Source organism: Talpa occidentalis, unplaced genomic scaffold, assembly GCF_014898055.3.
Source record: "Talpa occidentalis isolate TD23 unplaced genomic scaffold, MPIMG_talOcc4v2.1 talOcc4.4, whole genome shotgun sequence".
Classification (NCBI taxonomy): domain Eukaryota; kingdom Metazoa; phylum Chordata; class Mammalia; order Eulipotyphla; family Talpidae; genus Talpa; species Talpa occidentalis.
Genome location: NW_023604295.1, coordinates 62,813,834 through 62,838,234, shown reverse-complemented (window position 1 = coordinate 62,838,234; position 24,401 = coordinate 62,813,834). Strand labels below are relative to the sequence as shown.

At 38.1% G+C, this 24,401-nt stretch overlaps 1 protein-coding gene and 1 long non-coding RNA gene across 2 annotated transcripts in view; one reads left to right on the top strand and one right to left on the bottom strand.

The window, feature by feature from the left end:
- Positions 1-24,401, bottom strand: part of LOC119257587 (uncharacterized) — a 74,129-nt gene that overhangs the window by 15,436 nt on the left and 34,292 nt on the right. The window lies entirely within an intron of this gene.
- LOC119257585 (ferritin, heavy subunit-like) lies at positions 760-5,140 on the top strand. The gene is made up of 4 exons (XM_037525663.2): positions 760-917; positions 1,572-1,715; positions 2,985-3,110; positions 4,188-5,140. The coding sequence occupies exons 1-4, from the start codon at positions 822-824 to the stop codon at positions 4,353-4,355; spliced, it is 534 nt and encodes a 177-aa protein (XP_037381560.1). The 5' UTR covers positions 760-821; the 3' UTR covers positions 4,356-5,140.

The window sequence follows — 24,401 nt, the reverse complement described above, 5'->3', positions numbered from 1 at the left end:
TAAAGTTTGATTTAGCAAATATTATTCACAAAATACTGTGGTCTGTGGGAACACCAAAAAGGGTGTTCTCTGCTCTCTAAAGGAGGCAAATAAAGAAGGTATGTATGTTGGGGCAGGTAGGAACTTTTGGGAGAAAGTTTGAGAAAGGCGTCAAAAAGTTCCCAAGTAGAGTAGTCTTACTGTAGTTTGGGGAAACTGCTATTACATCTTGTCTTTACAGCCCATGTGTCCCTGTTCCCAGGTAGATTACCCTTCCCCCAGGTCCATTCCTCTGCCTCCTCACCCCCCTTCGAAGCCAGTTTAATCAATGAGATCTACCTTAATCCCCTTAGCTAAATATGATATTGACACTTCGCAGCTCCCATCAGATTCTGCCTTAGATGTGGATATACGTGTGTCAAGCCCTTGTGGAGTAGGTAATGTGCTCTTTATAGGCAAAGATGTGTTTCAGTCAGTTTTTTTAGATTTCCCATTCTGCCATAACTAGTTAATGAATAAAGGAAAAAGGAAAGGCAATGCATCTACTCTGCTAATGCTTCCCTATTCGGGAACTATATCAGCCTTCTCAAGTCACACTGCACACTGTCTGGGATATATAGAAGAACCAGTTTTTGTCTTTTCATTCTTTTTCTGGTAAGATTGGCTCCTTAATGCAGAAAGAATGTCTTCATTAGAAGGTTGGTAGCTGTTAATCTCAGCTGGATGGAATCTCATCTAGTTTCCAGGTAGATGGAAGGGGGTTAGCCACTCGACCAGCAGTATTTAAGAAGTCTCTTACTTAAATAGGCAGCACTTTCTATGCCCTTTTGCCTGAATGTGAGATGGCATCTCTGAGCCTCCTGCCTGAAGACTGTAGGGTAGCTCTTAATGAAATAGCATCTTTTGAGCTGAATATCAGTGATGCTTATTTATCTATGGTTAGTATGAATTCTTAAGCTACATAGGGAGGTTTCAGCTCTAACCTGGGTAATAATATGACTTCTGTCTCTTTAGTAATGGTGGTTATGGTTATATTTGTGATTTGCTAATAAATGAAACAGCGACTCAGTGGCTAGAATCTTGGGGCTCTAGCCCAGTGATTTAGAGCTGTGATTGCAAACTATGGGTATGTAAGGGAGAATCATCATTTTTTTCCAGTGGGGTCTCAAAACTACATTGGCTGCAGACTGAATTTTACACCTGCATTCTATTTTACAGTTAATGTAGATGTGTTAGGATTGATAATAGATTGACTTTAAAGAGTCATATATGTTGGACTTCTACAAGGCGTCTACGCAATTACTGGTGGTAAGTGCTAGCATGTGGGATTCACAAATCTGATTCTTATAGAGGTTATAATAGTAAAAACTTAAGTACCAGCATTTTAGAAAGTGAATGGCTGCTCTATGAGATAACCGGGGTTTAGGACAGGCAGATCTTCTGGAAGTCGAAAGACAAACTGACAGACTGACCAAGGAAGGCCCCTTTCTGGACAACCATAAAAAGAACAAAGTAGGTTTATGTGAGATTTCCAGTCCTAAAAATCAGCTTCTCTTGCCTCTATTTTCTCTCCATTCCAACCCCTGCCCCAGGCCTGCTATTACAATGAAGAGACTGGATTACCTCCTTTTGCTCCATTCTTTGAAGACCAAGCTGAGGTGAAGAGGGAACATGCAAAAGAGTTCCTAAGATACCTAAGAACACGTGAAGCTAAAATCTGCCTTCCAGTGATTAAGGTAACTATGTAACGCTGTTATAATCTCCATTTGACCATCCCTGGGTCCAGAGAATTAAATTATTAGTGGGCCTCCCCGGTGGCACAGCGGTTGAGCACTGGGTTGCAAAGCTGCCCACAGCCTCTGTGGCACCGGTTTGATCCCCAGCTGCTCCCCGACCACCGGAGGAGAGACCCACACAGTGCGCAGACCTCTCCTGCCGCCCGCTGCTCCCCTCAGCAGTGTACTTCGGTCCTTCTGCCTGCTCTACTCCCCGCTCTGGCTCTGGTGAATTCTCTCACCCTCCCGCGCTTCTGACTGTACCCAGTGCTTGTATAAATAAATAAATAAATCTTAAAAAAAAATTTAAATTATTAGTGTCTACCTAACTTGTTAAGTTGTTCATATTCCTGCATGGGTTATAGCAGCTGACTGTTAAGGGCAAATATATGTCTTCTTTGTAGCCTCTTTATATTATTTTGCGTAAGTTTTAGCCACTAAATTATTAGTTTTTTTTCCTCAATGAGCCATACAAAGTTTGGTCTCCGGGCCAGCAATAACAGCACCACCTAGGGAATTACTAGAAATGCAAAATGATCGCCCCATCCAGACAACCTGAATCAGATTCTTTATAGTTGAGGCCAAAGAAGCTGCAGCTTAACAAGCTTTCCAGATAATTCTAATGTTCTGTATAGTTTGAGAAGTGCTGCTTTCTTAAGTGCTACTACCGAGGAATTGTTAACAATTTATATCAGATTGTTAACCTAATGCAGATGGACCTTCAGGTATCTGCAGATACACCTAATCTGTCTTCAATGCAGTAAAACAAACTTTTTTTTTCTTTCACTGGGACAGACAAACCAATGAAATACTTTAACCTTGCCTAAGGTTGCAGGTATTACATCTGGAAATATTCCTATTCTGAGGTATCCTTTTAACTCTAGCTTTAAAAAGAAAACTAAATGTCTGGTAATAATAACTGAACCACTAACTTGAAATTACAAAGATTAAGGAATTGTGCATCTCGCTACATTAATGGTACCCATGCTTTGTAACAGTAAAATCTGGAAAGCTTATTAAATTCCTGATGCCAAGTTGTGCTCCATATCAGTTAACTCAATGTCTGCAGTTGAAAGGCAGATATCACACTATATTTAAGATTCTGATTTCCATTGTGCCACAAACCTAGTGATTGGTTTATGCAAACCTAGTCATAGTGTTACACAGGTCTTAGGATATAGCAAAGTTGTGCCTTAGGTAGTAAAATGACTGCCCATTCTTCTCCAACAGAGGCCTGATATAGATAACTGGGGAACTGGCATACAAGCTATAGAGTCTGCTCTGGAGTTAGAGAACAAGTTAGAAAAGCTCCTGGAAGACCTGAAGACCTTGGCTTCTGGGAAAAAAGAAACTAATGTAAGTGGTTAAATGGTTCTGAAAGCAGTATCATCTTTTACTTCTGCATTATTTTTTGCTTCTGGGAATTAGGTTCAAGACAGTGAATCATCTACTATGTGATTGTTCCCGCCACCCCCACTCCCAAGGAAGAATATGAACTTACTTCTGGGAGTAGATGGGAGGCAGAGGAGAAGGTATCTTTGATAAAGAGGAAAACAACTCAACGCAGGATAATGACTTTCCAGGAATAATGCTTCTAGATAATTAAGATAAACTTATGTCAATTGCTTAAACTTTAATGGTATCAGAGTCACCTGGAGGTCTTAATAAAACAAACTGTGGGGTCCCACTTGGATAGTTTCGGATTCAATTGGTTTTATGCCATGTCCAAGAAATTACATTTTGAATAAGTTCCCAGGTGATTGATGCTGCTGTCCAGAATACACATGTTGGGGGTCACTGTCCTTGACTATCTGCACAATGAATGTTAATGGTGACCTGTTATTCTATAGACTCTGAAGTCTTCCTGGTAGATGGTGAACATTCGATCTTGCAGTGCTAACTTCTTTCTCTACAAAAACCTAGCTTCACAGGAAGTCAAAGTGAAGAAAATGCTTAGTATGAAGTCATGGACACTGAAAAACATTGAAGAGGTCCAAATGTTTGAGTCTTATACCAGGCTTTAAATTTAAATCTTTGCAAATAGTTTCTGGGCATCCACTCCAAATCTCCATGTGACTCAAAGAAACAAGTGGAAAATCATTGTAGTACTGTTTTGTTAATCTGTACTTTTGATGAGATGAAGGTGATGAGATCACCTTCATTATCGCTGAAGGTGGATATTTGTATTCACCTGGAGGTCTTAAATGCCCTACATCACTGCTCTGAATTACAATATGCATGTGAATCACATATGGCCTCTTCTAAAAATGCAGATTGATTCAGTAGTTCTCAGTTGGTAACTGAGATTCTGCTTTTCTGACAAACTCCTGGGACTGCTGGTCCATGAGCTCTAATTTGGGTAGCGAGATCTTACAAATTGCCTCTCTTGCAGACAAGATCCTTAATGAGTCCTTCCCTGTTTTATGACTGTAGCTCTTACGTTTCCTGAGAAAGTTCCTGGATAAACAGAAGAGGAACATAAACTATCTGAATTATCAGCTTCAATATCAGAAGGAAATAGAAAAGTCAGCTCAGCAGGAAGAAGGAAGTTCAACCCAGCCAGATGCCCAGAAGGAAGGCTCTTCTGAAAAATCCTGCTAAAGAGCCAGGACAAGGATTTAAAATCTGAAGGCAGGTAGTAAGTTTTCCCATTGTAGGTCCCTGAAGAAGTCAACTTAAGAATCTTGATATTCTGTTTGATGCTTTCTTTGTAGTATCCTAACCCTCATTGTTACGCATGTAAATAAATCTGTTTTGCATTATATTGTGTAAAGAAATTGCTAGTGCAGCACAAAAAAAGTGGGTTTGGTGAAAGCTTTCTGAGGGGCAGTGAGTGCATGAGAAACAACAAAAAGCCTTTCCTCATGGTCCCAGTAACACCCAGGGGCAGAATCAGGATTTGGTAAAACCAACCAGTTCAAGTAGATATAGCAGAAGTTAAATGTAAACCTTAGTCTCATTAGAAGACCCTGCCCCACAACATGTATAAATATCTAAAGTTTATAAAACAGTATGATTTTCTTCTAATTAATTGCAAACCTAAACTTGATACTAACTCTTGGTCTAGTAAGGGTGTCTCTCATGAGAGATACAAAGTGGACAAGTAGCTGCAAACCAAGTGGCTGAGGTAGGCACAGGCAGGAAAGTGTGTAGGCAATAAAGATACTGCAGACATCTGTGGATGCCCCTACCCTCTCCACTAGCAGTTACTGGGGCAATTGTTTTCAAGAGAAAATAGTAAACTTGCAAGACCCAAGGGCCTCATGTGGCTAGTATCACCTGGGAAAAAAAGGGCCTAGCTCCAAAGTTTACCAGTTCTAGGGCCTTCACTCATTGACTCAGTTTAATCATCTGAATTAATAGTTCTTAGTTCATAAAATTAGCAAGAGAATTAAGTGAATTATCAGTAAATTAGTATTAATAGCAATGGTTACAATATTAATTTAATATAAATTAATTACTATTAATTGTGAGTAAAAGAAGTATCTAGAAAAATACCTGCCTAGATCACATTGTTAGTTTGTGTAACAAATTGTGCTACTTCTTAAACTTAAAGAAAGCTAATATATAACAGGAACATGATAGGAAAAGAATCACTGAAATTGATACAGAATGTTAAGACATTTAATCTTAGAAAGGAATATCTGTTTGAAATAAGAGCAAATGGTCATAAGAAATAAATTGACTGTTTTAATATCTTATTTAACAAATGGACCAAATTTTCAAAATAAACACAGCCAATCAAATCAGTGATCTAGAAGTAAGCTAAGAAATTCTCATTCAAAAGAAAAAAAATAGTATTTGAAATGTTAAGATACGGAGTTCAATAAAAGATCTAATTTAAGCTCCAAAAGGAAATAAATTTATAAAAAAATCCATTGAAAAAATTTAGAGCATTAAGGATGAAAAAACTCATAAAAGATAGGTCAATTTTCATTCTCTGAAAGTGATAACAGTTCTTTCAGTAATATTAGATACAAAGAGAAAATGGAAAATCATCTTCAAAATAAGGGGAAAATTAAAGAGTTAATGCAGAATAGATTTGTTCAGACATACAAATGCTAAGCTCACAAACTTTTAACCCAAAGAACTTCACTTGAACAGTATCATTTTAATAGCCAAATATAAGGGCAGAGGCTTCTACATTCAGGTCCAATGTAGCCTAATGTTAACTCATCTTTGTTGCTTTGTTTTAGTAGTTCTACTGGGGAAGGGCATGTCCAGAGACAGTAGTCAACCACACAGTGGACTTCTTTCCTTCATAACTTTTCTATAACTCACCTTTTTTTTTTAAGGTTTATTTATTATACAAGCACTGGGTACAGTCAGAAGCACGGGAGGGTGAGAGAATTCACCAGAACCAGAGCGGGGAACAGAACAGGCAGACTGATGAAGTACACTGCTGAGGGGAGCAGTGGGTACAGCAGGAGAGGTCTGTCGCGCCATGTGGGACCCTTGCTGGCGGCTGGGGATGGAACCGGCGCTGCAGAGACTGCGGCCAGCTTCACAACCCAGCGCTCAACCACTGCGCTACCAGGGAGGCCCTACAACTCACCTTTTAAAATCACTTCTGTGGTGACTTACTGGAGAATTACTAGTTTGCAAAGGATTTTTTAATATTGTCATATGCATATTTACTACTAATTTATATTCAATTTTAGACTTAATGAATATGATAGACTTTCACATGGTCAGGAGTAAGACATGATTACTTTATCTAGTGTTTTTCTGCAAGTTCTCAGGCAGGTTTTCTCAACCTCAGGGCTACTGACATGTTGAACCAATTCATTATTGTAGGGAGTTGTCCTATACACTATACTATGTCTAGTATCCTCCTTGGCCCAACACACCCATACCTCTCTCCTTAAACAATAGTTAATCTCACAAGAAAGACAAAACAAGGCCATAATTCTGCCTAACATGTCATAGCTATCTTGCACACAAATGAAAGGTGTGAACCCTTCCCCGGAAGAGGAGGTAAAGTACTCGAGTGGTATTTACTCTTCCTGTTTTCCTGTAATTTAAATACTAAGATGTAAGATTAATATTTATACAGCAATATAAATTGAGTATGATATAAAGTTAATGTAGACACACTAAGAAAATAAAAAATGAAAGAAAACTATTATGCACACACACAATCAAAACTATCAAGATATTGATAAATGTCTCTTGAGAGGCAAAGTCACCTTGCTTAGGAATCACTATTCTAGACAATGAACAGAACTTCTCAAGGCAAAGAAAATTTAACCACTGTAAGATCAGGGCAGAGTGAAGACATGAGACTTGTGGAGGAGTCTACAACCAAATTACACCTAAACAAAGAACAATAAAAAAAAAGACAACAATAGACCCTGAATAATGAATGGCTACCTATTGTATGCATCAAGTGTTATGGTATGGTTGAAAGGGTCAGAAAACACTGTACCTCACCAGTGTTTGGAGAGATACCAGGTGGTAGAGACTAAGAGTAGAAAATTTGAGAAGGAGCCATCACAAGACCAGAAACTAGAGGTGGGGGTAGAAATGATTAACACAGTTGCTAAACTAGCTGTGCTTTTATTTATAGAAATAAAAAATCTTCAGTTTCCAAATACTATATCAGACTGCAATAGAAAAGTATGCAGAGGTGCAGAGCAGAGGTGGGGGTATGGAGATGGAGGGCCATTGCGGAGAATTACCAGCCCTTACAAATCTACCTAGTCATACCCTAGAAGTAATTTATACAACAACAGTTAACAATTCCACAATGGAATGAATCCCTCCCCTAAAGAACACTCTATCGGTACAATTTCTGCAGGTGTCTGTGCAGCAGAGGCAGTTCTTCTGCCATGGCTGCCCGCCTGCGACCACACAGGCTCTCTTTTAGCAAACCTGTCCCTCTCAGGGGCAGCTCTTTCTGCTTGCAAGTGTCCTTTACTTCCCTTCCCTTTTTAAATAAAAAACCTGCCCTTTCGGATATAACTAAATGTCTCTGCCTCATGGGGAAACTCCCCGAGTGCTGCTGAAAAGGAAGCTTCTGGTGAAACTTGTCTCAGAGGTAACCCAAGGACCCTGCTCTCATCAAATTTGAAATATTTAAAGTGGATACAAAACTGTTTCAGCCATGCAGATAATTAAGTGTTGTTGTTTTTAGAAGCGATGTGGGGTGTGTGTAGAACTGGAGTGCTGGAGTGTAGGCCAGAGGTGCAGGGGAGGGAGGATGGTGGTGGTGGGAGGATTCACCAGAGACAGAGTTGGGAGCAGAAAAGGCAGATTGACTGAAATACACTGCTAAGGGGAGTAGTTGGCAAGCCAGGAGAGGTCTGCTGTACCATGTGGGTTGCTCCCTGGCCAGGGATCAAACTCAGGCAGTAGTGGTGATAGCACTGAGACTTAATAAGCATTGGAGCTACCAATTTAATTAGAAATGATAGTCATCTGCTCCAGAAGTCAGCAGTGCTCCTTCAGTACGTTTATATCTTCACAAAACATGGATGTGCTGAATTCTCCACTCTGTAGACACTCCATAAAATGTTATGGTGCTTTGTAGTCTGCAGAAAGATTAAAGGCCAACAGATGATGAAAGTAGATGTTACAGAACAGTAAAATGATATAAATGATGTATTTGATAGAATCATTGTATTTACAGATGGGAAAAAATAGTGGCTACAATGGGAAGAACTGAAAGCTGGAATAAATTATGATGCCTTCAGTTTCCAAAATGGGGAAATGGACAACTGCATACCCCAATCCAGGCAGGAGTGCTAATGGCCTGCATGAAGAAATGAAACTTCAGATAACCCTACCACATAATGAACCATAGCCAGCTGAGATGTTTGCTGAAGGACAAGAAAATACAGAGTGGGCATGAGAAGAATGTAGTTATAAATATTAGCTGTCATTACCACAAGACCAGTTACAGAGACAAAGACAAAAGTGGTCATGAGTATTTCCTCTTTGCTATCTTATTACAAACATTTTTGTATGAATTTGTGTGTGCATAATTGTTTTCTTTCATTTTTTATTTTCTTAGTGTGTCTACATTGACTTTATATCATACTCAATTTATATTGATGTATAAATATTAATTTTATATCTTAGTATTTAAATTACAGGAAAACAGGAAGAGTAAATACCACTCGAGTACTTTACCTCCTCTTCCGGGGAAGGGTTCACACCTTTCACTTGTGTGCAAGATAGCTATGATGTGTTAGGCAGAATTATGGCCTTTTTTTTTTTTTTTTTTTTTTTTTTTAAGATTTATTTATTTGTTTATTTATACAAGCACTGGGCACAGTCAGAAGTGCAGGAGGGTGAGAGAATTCACCAGAGCCAGAGTGGGGAGCAGAGCAGGCAGAAGGACACTACTGAGGGGAGCAGCGGGTGGCAGGAGAGGTCTGCACACCATGTGGGACCCTCCTCCGGTGGCCGGGGAGCAGCCGGGGTTGAACCGGCGCTGCAGAGGCTGTGGGCAGCTTTGCAACCCAGCGCTCAACCGCTGCGCCACCAGGGAGGCCCTATGGCCTTGTTTTGTCTTTCTTTTGAGATTAACGATTGTTTAAGGAGAGAGGTATGGGTATGTTAGAGAGGAAGCTAATCTTCCCTTACTTTCTAGATCCCTATGGCTAGAAAATAAGTTGATAAGAGACAGGTTAACAAGAGAAAAGATAAATTTAAATATGTGCTCATGGAGACCCACAGAATACTGAAGTCTGCAACCTGGTCATTCCAATGAGATTATATGCTTTTAGAAAGGGAATAATAAATATAGGAGGAAAACAGAACAAAGAAACTTGAAGCAATTTAAAGGAAGGGATTTTGCAGGGTTGTCTTCACATGCATTAAAAACAGACCTTGCAAACCCTAGACTGGGATGATAAGGCTGACTGTCTCACTTGTAGGACCACCACAAAGAAGATTTATTTCTTGTTTTCAGGGAGATGGAAAATTGGGCGAGACATCTTTCTTGGACTTTCTAGTTTTCACTTGTCTTCGGTATAATCAGCATGCCATTCTGGCACCTCCTAGAGAGCCTGTGCATGGTCCCTACAGGTGCCAAGTTAACAAGGCATTGGACTTGTGATGGTTAATTTTGTATGTCAACTTGATTAGGTGATGGGGTGCCCAGATAACTGGTTATTTTTTTCTGGGTGTGTCTGTCAGGGTGTTTCTGAATTAGATGAGCATTTATATTGGTGAACTTAATAAAACAGATTGCTCTCCCCAAAGTGGGTCAGCATCATCTAATTTGTTCAAGGCCTGACTTACACAAAAGACAGAGAAAAGGAGAGTGTACCCCTTCTGCCTAATTGCTTGAGTTTGACATTGGTCTTCTGCCCTCAGACAAGACTTACATTATTCAGTCCCCTGGGACTCCAACATTTGGATTTGGGCTGAACTGCACCAACAACTTTTTTGCATCTCCAACTTGCAGACAACAGATCATAGGGACTTATCAGCCTCCATGATCATGTGAATCAATTCCTCAACTGGCTTATGTGATTATGGATATATATATAAGATCTCCAAAATCAGCCTCTGTGTGTGTATGTCTTTGCATATGCAAGCACATTATTTCTTGGGAGAATTCTAATAAAATATTTATTCCTCCCCATTTATCCTTATTATCCCATATAGATACTTCAAATAATAGCTTTATGTCTCATAAATTGGTATAATTCATTAGCCCTTGATTGGAATAAAATTAATCCATACTTGAATTTTTCTGTTCTGTTGAATTGGAACAATTTTAATCAAATGGTTCAATTTTGAAAAATTGTGGGTCTGCTAAACTTAAGCAGCCTGTTTAGCTGCCTTATGGTTACCCGCAGTTCTGCATTCCTATAGAAGGTCAGAACTTCCCTTCAGAACCGGTCAATCAGCCATAGGAGCCAAACCTTGCAAGGTGCCTTTCATATCAATCAAGAGCAGAAAGCTTGATCACTCTGGGAAGGGTATGCATCAAGAGGTATGACTGGGAACACCCGGGGTGGGGGTGCTGAGAACAGATGCATACATTTACTCCTGACTTATACATCATGAGGTATGACCAGGAATGTCAGGGGGCCGAGGACCAGTGTATGACAAGGGACCCCAGAAGCTGATCAGTGGAATGCCTTGTTGATAACATTAGGACCATGGCCGGGGGTCTGGGGTCTGCTTTCAATTACAACACTCAGTCATCAAGCTAATAACATAGTCAGCAGACTCATGTCCCCCCAAGCCCTAGATGACATTGCTGAGTTTCACCCATCCTTTTCTCCTTGTCCTCCTAAGACATGTAGCTGATGCTGTATGATTATTCTATCAATAAAAACAGCCAGGATCTTTCTCTCAGCAGCATCCTGAATTATGTAGCCTGCTCCATGACTCCGGTGTCTTTGTCAGTGTGGTGCCCGACGCAACAAAAAATGATACCAAAGTAGGGAAGTTACACTGATATAGACACTATATCATGCAGACAGTGTTTTAAATATATTCTATCTTTTGGAAATAACTTTGATATCATGTATTTATTTAGTATTTCCAATTATTTAACTTGGTTTTTAGAAACCACATTTTGTTGAAATTAACCAGAAAATACTAGTGTTCCAAGTTCCTAAGAGGCTATCAGTTAATTGGTAGATAATTTATCCCACCATAGAATGATTGAGTTTTTTTTTTAAATAATAAATTTTATTTTTATATTCCCCATACAATTGCAGCACCCCCATTCTGACCCCAATCCCTCCCCTCCTGCCCCCGCCCCCCTAAAAGTGTCTCTGGTTCATAGTTTTTTGTTGATTTTGATTTTCACTTTCTTATAGTTATTCATTTTCCTAGTCCCTTATTTAAGTTTTCTAGATTCCTGCTATGAGTGAGACCATCCGGTATTTTTCTTTTTCTTTTTGGCTTATTTCGCTGAGCATGATCCCTTCCAGCGCCATCCATGTTGCTGCAAATTGCATGTGTTTATCTTTTTTGAATGCTGAGTAATATTCCATGGTATATATATACCACATCTTCTTGATCCAGTCATCTATTTTTGGGCATTTGGGTTGTTTCCAAAGCTTAGCTATTGTAAACAGTGCTGCTATAAACATAGGGGTGCAGGTGTTCTTTGGAATTGATGTTTCTGTGTCCTTTGGGTAAATACCTAGGAGTGGAATTGCTGGATCATATGGAAGCTCTATGTTTAGTAGGTCCAGAAATCTCCACACAGCTCTCCACAGTGGTTGGACCAGTTTGCACTCCCACCAACAGTGCAGAAGAGTTCCTTTTTCTCCACACCCTCGCCAACATTTGTTGTTGCTAGTTTTTTTAATATGTGACATTCTCACTGGTGTAAGATGGTATCTCATGGTAGTTTTGATTTGCATTTCCCTGATTGCAAGTGATGTTGAACATTTTTTCATATGCCTGTTGGCCATTTGCATTTCCTCTTCAGAGAAGTTTCTTTTTAGCTCTTCTGCCCATTTTTTGACTGGATTATTTTCTTTGTTGTTGTTGAGTCTCATCAGCTCTTTGCAGATTTTTGTGATCAGTCCTTTATCATTAGTGTTGGGTGCAAAAATGTTCTCCCAGTTGGTGGGGTTTCTCTTTGTTTTTGTTATTGTCTCTTTTGCTGTGCAGAAGCTCTTTAATTTGATGTATTCCCAGCTGTTTATCTTTGCCTTCACTATCACTGCTTTGGGTGATGTGTCTGTAAAGATGTCTTTGATGTGCAAATCACGTAGTGTTTCACCTATATTTCCTTCTATATATTTTATGGTTTCAGGTCTTATGTCTAGTTCTTTAATCCATTTTGAGTTGATTTTTGTGTATGGAGTGAGGTAGTGGTCAAGCTTCATTCTTTTGCATGTAGCGACCCAGTTTTCCCAGCACCATTTATTGAACAAACTTTCTTTGCTCCAATGCATAGTCTTTGCTCCTTTGTCAAAGATTAGTTGACCATAAATCTGTGGGTTTATTTCTGGATTTTCTATTCGATTCCATTGGTCTGTATGTCTGTTCTTGTTCCAATACCATGCAGTTTTGATGATTATGGCTTTGTAGTATAGTTTGAAGTCTGGGAGTGTGATGCCTCCATTCCCTTCTTTTTTTTTCAGGAGAGCTTTGGCTATTCGGGGTTTTTTGTGATTCCATATGAATTTCATCAATAATTGTTCTATTTCTTTGAAGAATGACATTGAAATTTTGATTGGAATAGCATTGAATCTGTATATTGCTTTTGGAAGGATGGCCATTTTAATAATGTTTATTCTTCCAATCCATTTCTTTGTGTCTTCTTTCCATTTCTTTGTGTCTTCTTCTATTTCTTTTAACAGTGTTTTATAGTTTTCTTTCTATAGGTCCTTTACCTCTTTTGTTAGATTTATTCCCAAATATTTGATTTTTTTGTTTCAATAAAAAAAGGGATGGTTTTTTTGATTTCTTCTTCTTCAGATTTATTGTTTGTGTATAGGAAGGCTACTGACTTTTGCGTGTTGATTTTGTATCCTCCCACTTTACTGAACTGATTGATGAGTTGAATTAGTTTTTCTGTGGCGTTTTTGGGGTTCTCTATGTATATTATCATATCATCTGCAAATAGTGATAGTTTGACTTTTTCTTTTCCTATTTGGATTCCTTGTATGTCTTTCTCTTGTCTTATTGCTCTGGCTAGGACTTCCAGTATTATATTGAAAAGCAGTGGTGAGAGTGGACATCCTTGTCTTGTTCCAGATCTTAATGGAATTGCTTTCAGCTTTTCGCCATTGAGAATGATACTGGCTGTTGGCTTGTCATAGATGGCCTTTATGATGTTGAGGTATGTTCCTTGTATCCCAAGAATTTCAAGGGCTTTTATCATGAATGGGTGTTGCACTTTGTCGAAAGCTTTCTCAGCATCTATTGATATTATCATATGGTTTTTATATTTCTTTTTGTTGATGTGTTGGATAACGTTGATTGATTTTCGGATGTTAAACCATCCTTGTGTCCCTGGAATGAATCCTACTTGGTCGTGGTGAATTATCTTTTGGATACATTGTTGGATTCTGATAGCTAAAATTTTATTGAGGATTTTTGCAAGAGTGTTCATTAGGGAGATTGGCCTGTAGTTTTCCTTTTTTGTGTTGTCCTTGTTCGGTTTTGGTATTAGTGTAATGTTGGCTTCATAGAACGTGTTTGGTATTGTCCCTTCCTTCTCAATTTTTTGGAAGAGTTTGTGAAGGATAGGCACTAATTCGTCTCTGAATGTTTGGTAGAATTCATTTGTAAATCCATCAGGTCCTGGGCTTTTGTTTTTGGGGAGGTTTTTGATTACCATTTCAATTTCGCTTCTTGTAATTGGTCTGTTTAGGTGTTCTGTTTCTTCTTTATCTAGCTTTGGGTGATTGTAGAGTTGTAGTAATTTGTCCATCTCCTCTAGATTGTTAAACTTGTTTCCATATAACTGTTCATAGTAGTTACTGATTATTCTTTTGATTTCTGCTGTGTCCGTTGTGATTTCTCCTCTTTCATTGATGATCCTGTTTATTTGTGCTTTCTCCCTTTTTTCCTTTGTGAGCCTGGCTAGGGGTTTGTCTATTTTATTGATTTTTTCAAAGAACCAGCTCTTGGTTTCATTGATCTTTTGGATTGTTTTTTTAGTTTCAATTTCATTTATTTCTGCTTTGGTTTTTATTATTTCTTTTCTTCTACTGGTTTTGGGGTTTTTTTTGTTGTTCTTTTTCTATATCTTTGAGCTTCGAGATTAGGTTGTTTCTTTGAGTTCTTTCTTGTTTCTTGATGTGAGCTTCTATTGCTATATATTTTCCTCTTATTACTGCTTTTGCTGCATCCCATACATTTAGGATATTGGTGTCCTCCTTGTCGTTCAATTCAAAGAATTTTTTAATTTCTTCTTTGATCTCCTCATTAGTCCAGTGGTCTTCCAGTAGTGTGGTTTTTAATCTCCATGAGGTAGGAAAGTTCCTTGCCTTCTTTTTATGGTTTATTTCTAGTTTGATGCCTTCATGGTCAGAAAAGATGGTTGATATGATTTCAATCTTGGTGTATCTGTTGATGTTTGTCTTGTGCCCCAGTATGTGATCGATCCTGGAGAATGATCTGTGTGCGCTTGAGAAAAATGTGTACTCCGTTTTTTTGGGGTTTAGTGTTCTATAGATGTCTGTTAAGCCCAATTGCTCTAGGTCCTTATTTAGAGCTTTGGTTTCTTGAATGATTGAGTTTTGAAAACTATCAGGAGAGTTAAACCTGATCATCTTAAGTAAATTTTACTTATGAATTTTTCAACTTCTCATTTTCTAGCTTATTTTAAAATTACAAAATGATTTCAACAATAAAGGTAAAATCTTAGCATATCTCTTTAGTACTCAGCTGAATTCAAAACCCAGCAGAAATAAAGTACAGGATTTTATAATATTCTACAGCTGTGTTTTTCCAAATTCGTCCTGGAGCTAAAAGAAAGTATTTTCCTTTACTTGTTGCCATCAGCTGCCCTCTCTACCTACCCCTAGTTGTATGCAGAGCCTTGCCCTTATTGGTGACCTGCACGAACACATCAAATCAAAGAAGAGACTGAAGACTCCAGAAAAATGGATGTGAGGGACATTAAATTGATACAGTTTCTAGGAACATATAATGAGAACCGTAAAGACTCATAGTTTTTGACCTAGTAATCCTCCTATTGGGAATTTATCTTAAGGAAGATAAGCTACCCATACACATACCTTTGTAAAAAGTGGAACTTGATTTTTTTATAATTAATTTCTTTATTTGTATATATTTTACATCAGGTGTAGTCCCCATAAAATTACCACCCCCAATTCACCTGTGCACTATCACCTTAGTCCCTTGTGCTCTTCCCACCCTTGTTTTGATCCCTCTCCCTCCCCCTTCCCTACAGAGTGTCTGATTTATAGTTGTCTGATTATTTTTGTTTAGTTTTGTCGTGTTTTTTTATATTTTGTTATTTTCCCCTGATCCCTTATTTTGTGCCCCTATACTCCTCCCATAGGTGAAGCCATCCCATATTTTTCTTTTTGCTTTTGACTTATTTCAAAAAGTGGAATTTGTAGCATCCAAGTACCTGAGGCAATCCAGTTGTGCAGCAGCTACTTAGTAGCTAACGGAACAATGAAAAGTGATACAAGGGAATCTGGGCAACCATTTAAACCATTTATGCCAATGCTGAGAAGTGGAGAAAAGTGAACAAAAGCTCTCCAAAATACAAAGTAATTATGACTAGATAAAAATCAATGTATACATATACATAACTCAAGAAGCCATGTAGAGAAATAAATAACTCTTCAGTATGAAAATATACTTTTAAACAGTTTAGGGAGCTAAAATTTATATTCTATAAAATTCATATATTTAAAGTATGTATTGATAATTCAGTGGTCTTAAGTACATTTATAGAATGCTTTTTATAATTACTAAAACTTTCCTTTAAAAAAAAGGTGAGGGCCCCCCTGGTGGTGCAAGGAGTTAAGACGCAGCCTATGAAGTAGTCCGCAGCCTCTGCAGCACAAGTTCGATGCCCGGCCGGCCAGGGAGCAACCCACATGGTGCAGCAGACCTCTCCTGACTCGCCCGCTGCTCCCCTCAGCAGTGTATTTCATTAGTCTGCCTGTTCTGTTCCCCGCTCTGTCTCTGGTGAATCCTCTCACCCCCCACACCCCTGGCCTGTGCCCCAGCTCTTGTATGCATAAATAAATCTTAAAAAAGATGAGGCAAGAGATCAATACATCTAATTGTTTGGAACAAGGAAAGAGGAGTCATTTTGATTTTTTAAAGGACTAGTGAGAAATTACTGCTCCTGTATCCATGCAATGAACATAATTTTCACCTAATATCAAAATAGATATCTAGACACAATTTAAAACAAAATCTAACACAATTTAAAACAAAATCCAAATCCATTTTCATTGCTGGCAGTAAATTTTCTCTTTATTTCTCAACTTACATGAGGTTTGTATTTTCTACCTACTGTGCCTAGCAAATTTAAATTCACCAGGTCTAGTGTCAAATCCAGGGCATTTTGTTTGGTAGGAGGAAGGAAATAACATCATACATATTGACTTTATTCTTAAGAATAAATGTAGAATAATTGTATTTAGATTTAATTTTGAATCCCAACTGTGCTATTTATTAAAGACTATGAGGCTCACTTGCCCTAGTTACCTTATCTGTAAAATGGGTTAATTGCACTTACTTTCTGGGTGGTGACAGACATGATGAATATAAAGTACTTGGAACAGTAACTGGACTGTAGGTGAGGATTATTCATTGATATAATTACTATAATTACTACTTCTATTATATTAGCATAGACCCAAATACACACAAGTCTTGTTTCTCAGACTATACCAACTCTAAGAATACGAACCATGGGAATGAGTTACTCCTCAGGAATGTTTTCAGTGCCTCTCCCACTTTTCTGAAGGACCCTCTCTGCACCACCATCCTGGTCACATACTGCCCCAGAAAAGGGGAACCCCACATCCTCTCCCTGTTTGCATGCATGCAGGCACAAACATGCAAGGAGCTGTTCTGCATCTGCAGCACCTCCACCACTATCTTCTCTAGCACTGACCACCTCCACCAAAGTGCCAACTCCTCCCCTAAACTGTCGCTCTGCTTTTCACCACCTATAACTTTTGAGAAGTTCCTAAAGTTGATCTTGTTCCTTGAAGGAATAATCTAGTCAGATGAGCCTCTGAATATAGACCAAAGCTCAACTTTACTGTCCTGCCAGCTTCACTTTTGCCAGGAGAGAAGTTAAAGGCTTTCTCCCAAAGTCTTTATGGAAAAACCAACTTATTTGCTGGAAATTTCCATACCTACCGACATACATACCTGCTTTAACTGTTTCCTAATATTTTCGAGATGTTCCCAAAGTGTTATCCAAAATATTTTGGTTATAAACCCCTCAGGTTCCTTTGACAACATGCCTGTAACCCTGTGTGTGTGTTGTATATATGTGGATTGTGAGTAAGTGAGTGTGTGTGTGTGTGTGTGTGTGTGTTTGTATGTGTTTTCCGATGTGGACACAGAAACATTTTTTCCTGTCTAAAGAGAGTTTAGTTAAAGTTTTTTTATATTGAAAGTCTGAGCTTCACTTTTGCCAGGAGAAAAGTCAAGGGCTTTCTTACAAAGCCTTTATGCAATGGAGTCTAGGAGCTGAGTTATCTGAAAAGGTCAGGGTTCTAGGGACTGAAAGAGAGTGAAGTGGCCTGGACTTAGGGGAGGGTGGTGTGGGAAAAGAGGTTGCAATTTGCAGGGCTGCCCAGCTCTCACGCAGAGGATGCCTGCATAGCCATGCCACAGTGAGGTTCCTGTCCATGAAGTTTGATGTGAATTACACTGTTCAGTTTGGACAATGGACATTTTGTGTGCGATAATGATAGTCTTGGTCAGGGTCCATCCCTAATTTTCAACATTCCCAGTATTCCTTATAGAATGCTGAGATAGGAAAGGGATCCACCTGCTCCATGAATAAAACTAGATTTTCCCACCAGACAAAAATTGTATGTTCTTTCAACCTGAATGCATGTGTGTAGGAAAAAATGACCTGATTTAGAAAAATAAAAGAATGTTACCTGGGCCTCCCCTGGTGGCGCAGCGGTTGAGCACCGGGCTGCGAGGCTGCCCGCAGCCTCTGCAGTGCCTGTTTGTTCCCCGGCTGCCGGCGAGGGTCCCACCAAAAAAAAAAAAAAATGTTACCTACCTCTCACTTTGAGTGAATGGAATAAATCATGTTGGTTATGCTCCTTTTGCACTACATCCAACTCACACTTGGGGGTCTGACAAGCATTTCCCAAGGTCGTAATTGAGGAGTTTATTACTTCTTTGTTACCTTCAGAAGTTGCATTCTCAAGGGATTATATGGAAACCAAAGATAGGTTTATATAAAATGGATTATCTTTCTTTGGAGTTTATAGGATTAGACTGAACCATCTAGATTATTTAAATGAGATGTTGTCTGACAAGGAAATTTGTGAACTCTGAAGCAAACTATAAGAGAGACAACCTAATATAGTGAAGAAATCAAAAGCCTTGGAAACAGAAAAACAAGCTATGAGACCTTAGACAAATTGCTTATATCTTCTCAATCTCAGCAATTTCATCTGTAAGATAATATGAGAACTGGTGTGTAGGCCAGAGGTGTGGGGGCAAAGGGGGAGGGTGAAAGGATTCACCAGAGACAGAGAGGGGAACAGAACAGGCAGACACACTGAAGGCACTGCTGAGGGGAGCAGTGGACGAGGCAGGAGAGGTCTGCCATGCCATGTGGGTATCTCCCTGGCTGGCTGGGAATTGAATCCGTGCTACAGGGGCTGCAGACAGCTTCATAGCACTAACTCAACATGCTGAGTGCAACCCGCTGCGCCACCAGGAGGCCTTTTGTTGAATTTTTAAATTAAATGCACACTGAGTCATACAGTAGCTGTCATTTTGTATCTGACTTCTTACATACATGTAGGTAAAATTCATTCATATTTTACATTAAATGCTTATTCATGTTCATTGCTAAACAGTATTTTTTATTGCTTGAATATACAATATTTTATTAATCCATTTTTATGTTCAGGAGCATTTGTGTGTCCAGATTGGGCCATTTTGAACAGTGCAGTAACAACCTGCTGGGTGTATGCATGTCTGCCAGGCGGATGCAAGAGTCAAGCTGCCATGTCCCATGGCATGTGTACCAGCAGCTTTCCTGTAGATTATCCTACAATTTTCCAAAGCACTGGTGCCTCTTTTCTTTCTCACAAGCAATATATTGAGTTCCTGTTGTTCTACATTTGGTATTGACAAGTGCAAGATCTTTTAATTTAGCTGTTCTGTTGGATTGTTCTAATTGTGGTTTGACTTACTTTTTGCTGGTAACTAATGAAGCTAAAACACCTTTCACACACTTGTTGATTGTCTGGCTATCCTCTGTTGCAGTGCTTGTTGAAAATATTTTTTAGCATTTTTAAAATTGGGCTGTGTCCTATTGTTAATTTTTTACTAATTCTTAATATATAATCAGTGTACCTACTTACAATGTGAAAGGTGTTTTCTAATGAAAAGAAGTTTTTAAAGTGTAGCATACCCCAACTTGTCACCCTTGTTTATTATGGTTAGTGTTTCATCATGCTTTGGGGGAAGTTTTTTTTTTTTTTTTTCAACTTTGCATTTGGCCTTTTTTTTTTTTTTAACTTTGCATTTGGCCTAAATCTGCATGGAACTGACTTTTTTTTAAACGTGGTATTAAAAGTGGTTAGGATTTACTATTTTTCAATATAAAGATATGCAGCTGATTCAGCCTTATCTATTTGTGAACATTATTTTTTTTTTTTTTTTAAGATTTATTTATTTATTTATACAAGCACTGGGTGCAGTCAGAAGCGTGGGAGGGTGAGAGAATTCACCAGAGCCAGAACGGGGAGCAGAACAGACAGACTGACGAAGTACATTGCTGAGGGGAGCAGCTGGCACGGCAGGAGGGGTCTGTCACGCCATGTGGGACCCTTGCCCTGTGGCCAGGTATCGAACCGGTGCTGCAGAGGCTGCGGACAGCTTCGCGGCACTGCGCTCAACCCACTGCACCACCGGGGAGGCCCTGAACATTGTTCTTTCCTCACTCTCCGCAGGGCCAGTTTTCTCATTAATCCAGTCTCCATGTCTATGTGAGTCTATTTAGATTCCTTAATTCTTTTCTAGTAGTCAGTAGGGTTTTATTAATATTGATATTAACATAGCAACATAGTAGTATTAATTTTGGCACTACAGATGCTTCATTTTTTCTTTTTCTTTAAGATTAGTTTGGTTTTTCTTAGCTCTTGCATTGCCATATATATTTTAGATTTAGTCTGTCAATTTTTTCACAAAGCCTGCTTGGGCTTTTGTTGGAATTATATTATAACCATAGATCAACTTAGGAAGTATTTTCCATACTAAGTATGTTGAGTTTTCCAATCAATGAACCTGGTTTTTCTTGTATTTTTATTTCTCTAATTGTCGTCAATATGTCATAGTTTTATAGAGAAAGATGATCACATCTTTCTTAGTTTTTAATCTAGATTTTGCTATTTTGCTGATATTTAAAATTTTAACTCCTTAAGTTTTTGTTTGTTCTTACTATTAAAAAATACAGATTTGTGTATATTGGCCAGTATCCAGTAATCGTACAAGTCCACTCATGAATTTTACTAATTCTCTGGTAGATTCCTTGGGGTTTTGTACATATACTACCATTTATTTCTTCCTTTATAATGCTTATAATGTTTTTCATAATCTATTGAATAAATACCTCCAGAGTAATGCTTAAGAAGTGAGGGTGGTAGGCATTCTTGGTTTGATTTCTGAACCTTTAAGGGAAAAGTTTCAATATTTCAACATTAATCATGACATTTGCTATAGGTTTCCTAAGAGATATCTTCTATTAGATAAAGCAAATCCTTGTTTTCTAAGAAGACTAGCATTCATTTTTATAAAGAACAATATTAATTTCTCTCATGATTTTTTTGTGTCTATTTAAATGATTTATATAGTTTTTCTACTCTATTTTGCTAATATAAGGAAATTCGTTGATACATTTTCTTTAATGGTGAATTAGTCCTGAGTTTCTGGAGTACAATGACACCTATTCATGATATATTGTCCTTTTGATATAGCTTTCGCTAATATTTTGGTTAGAATTTTTGTGTCTATGACTATGAGGTAGAGTATCTTGTAATGCTATTTTCTTGTTAAGTCTTTATTAGGTTTGATATTAAATTTAAACTGATATTATAAAATGGGTTGAAAAGTGACCTCTTTTAATAGTACTTCTGATTCATAGAAACTGTAGTGATGTTTTCATTTTCATTGCTGATTTTATCTACGACTGCCTTCTTTTTTCTGGTTCGGGCATACCAGGACTTTTTCAATTTTATTATTCCTTTCACAGAACCAGGCTTTGAGTTAATCCTATCTATTATAAATTTGCCTTATGTTTTGATACCTTTTAGTTTTATCTTTGTTATTTTCCTCCCTCTAATATCAGTTAGTTTAATTTGCAGTTCTTTTTGTAAACCCTTGCAATGGGGTATTTACATATTTGGATATCACATTCAAAATGACTTAAATACTATTGAAATATTTAGTGTGAGTATATGGGTGAATAATTCTTTTTTATCTGAAAACATCTTTATTTCACTTTTACTTTAGAAAAATATTTTCAGTGGGTATAAAAATTCTAATACAGTTTTTGTTTTTTCATATGGATTATTTTCTCCCAATCTATGTTCCAGTTCACTAATACTCTCTTTAATGCTTCTAATTTACTTTTATTAACTTTTCATTTTAGTTATATATATTTAGTTATATATTTTTCAGTTTAAGAATTTCCATTTGAAGAATATTTATATTTTCCAGCTTTATGCTAAGATTTTCAATTTTGTTATCTGATTTCTGAAAAAATATTAATAGTTATTTTAAACTTTATGAATAATAATTGCAATATTTGGATCACCAGTGACTACTAAATTTCCATAATCTGTTCTTATTCTTGTTTTTCAGTCCTGTGTTCTTATCTCCTGGCATTATACCTAGTAAATATTTTTTAATGCATATAAGAGCTGGGGTCTAGGCCAGAGGTATGGGGGGTGAGAGGATTCACCAGAGACAGATTGGGGAGCAGAACAGGTGGACTGACTGAAATACACTGCTGAGGGCAAGACTGGAGAAGTCTGCTATGCCATATATGGGTTAGCTCCTGGCCAGGAATCGAACTTATGCTGCAGTGGCTGCTGATAGCGTCATAGTGCTGAGATTTAACCTCTTGAGCCACCAGGGAGGCCCCACATAGTAAATTTTTATTGCCAACTAAACAACACATGATCAATTGTAGAGATATTTTAAGACTCCGGATAATATAATCTTTCAGAATGAATTCATTGTATTTTGGGAGTTAGAGAAAAGGAAAGTTAATTTTACATCAGTACAGGATTAAGTTGATTTGATGTCAGTCTTTATTATTTTTGAATGACGCATATTGCTTTATCCAACTCCAGAACTGGTAAGATCAATCAGATCCTCCATGGGTTAATGAGGCCTGGTGTCAGAGCTAAAGCAGCTCATACTGCATCAGGTACACTGTGTTCATACTGGAGACTAACACTCATGGGGAGGACTGAGCCAGCCTAATGGATTTAGATGAAGTGTTGGTGACATCGTGTCCAGGCTAACTCTGAGGACCTGGAGGCAAATATGCCCTAGAAGATTTGAGGAAATTCCTAAATTTGCCCAGTGCATCTTCTCTAAGGAATTTTTTCAAATTCCTTAGTAGCTTCATAATTTCCCAGTGTTTCCAAATTGATGATTTTAGACACTGTTCAGCATTTGTTTTCATTTATTTTATTTATTTTTATTTTTTTTAAAGATTTATTTTTATTTATTTATGCATGTAAGAACTGGAGTGTAGGCCAGAGGTGGGGGGGTGTGTGAGAGTGTTCCCAGGCAGATCTACTGCTGAGGGGAGCAGTGGGTGAGACAAGAGAGGTTTTCTGCTGTGCCTGGTGGGTTAGCTCCCTGTCTGGGTTAGAATTCATGCTGCAGTGGCTAGTGATAGCTTGATAGCACTGAGACTTTAACCCCTGCACCACCAGGGAGGCCCTTGTTCAGCATTTTTAATACTCAATGGGAGGTTTAGTCTACAACAAACTACTCTCATGTAACTGGAAAATAGCAAAACACTGCTATCTTTTAAAGATCTATTACAGTGATACAAAATATTACTCCATGTACCACTGACATACAAACATAGCTAAAAACTAATTGACATTAGCTTCAAGGTAAAATTAGTGGGGCACCAAGATGTAGGGTTCTCACTTATAGATTTAAATCATACCACACTATACATTGACTCCTCAAAAAAGTTCAATTAATTTTGTCAGTGTCTGGTTACCCTTGATATCCTGAGGTTAATTACTCACCTAATGGAAATTTCCATGCTGACTAAAGGACTAATTATGTGTGGGACCATACAAAATAAGGATACAAAATTTACCAATTACTTCCCCAAGGCAAAGGATTCACAACCTGTTTGTTACATGTTTAAGATGTGTTTGATTCTGACTGTTGTAAAAATTCAACTCAGACAGATTATAATCTCTCCTTCCTTTTCCCAGCAATAAACCTACTTCTTATCCAACCTACAGACTGTGATTCAACTCTTTGTGACATATTTCAAGAATTTCAGAATCTCCTCCTCAGTTGTTTCAACACATTTACCTATATGAACTCTGCTGTTTTCAGCTTCTTCCACGTTAGGACAAAGATACTATGAACAGATTTTTAAAAAAAAACCTTAAGGGGTTAAGTCTCAGCACTATGAAGCTATTAGCAGCCACTGCAGCACGAGTTCAATCCTGGGCCAAGGAGATAACCCACGTGGCACAGGAGACCTCTCCGGTCTTGCCCACTGCTCCCCTCGGCAGTATATTTCAGTCAATTTGCCTGTTTTGCTCCCCACTCTGTCTCTGGTGAAACTTCTCACCACCACCAAGCCCTTGGCACCTCTGGCCGACACCCCAGTTCTTGTATGCATAAATAAATTAAAATAAGTCTTTATGTTTGCCATTAAATATGTTTGACATTGTATCTGTACTATATATGCATATAATATGAAACAGAAAGTATCAATGTGAGGAGTTCTAAATAAAGCTT

Coding starts and splice junctions, on each gene's coding strand:
- LOC119257585 (XM_037525663.2), top strand. CDS start 822: ATGGCATCTCTGAGCCTCCTGCCTGAAGACTGTAGGGTAGCTCTTAAT. Junction 918..1,571: donor GTGATGCTTATTTATCTATG/GTTAGTATGAAT, acceptor CCCCTGCCCCAG/GCCTGCTATTACAATGAAGA. Junction 1,716..2,984: donor TCTGCCTTCCAGTGATTAAG/GTAACTATGTAA, acceptor CTTCTCCAACAG/AGGCCTGATATAGATAACTG.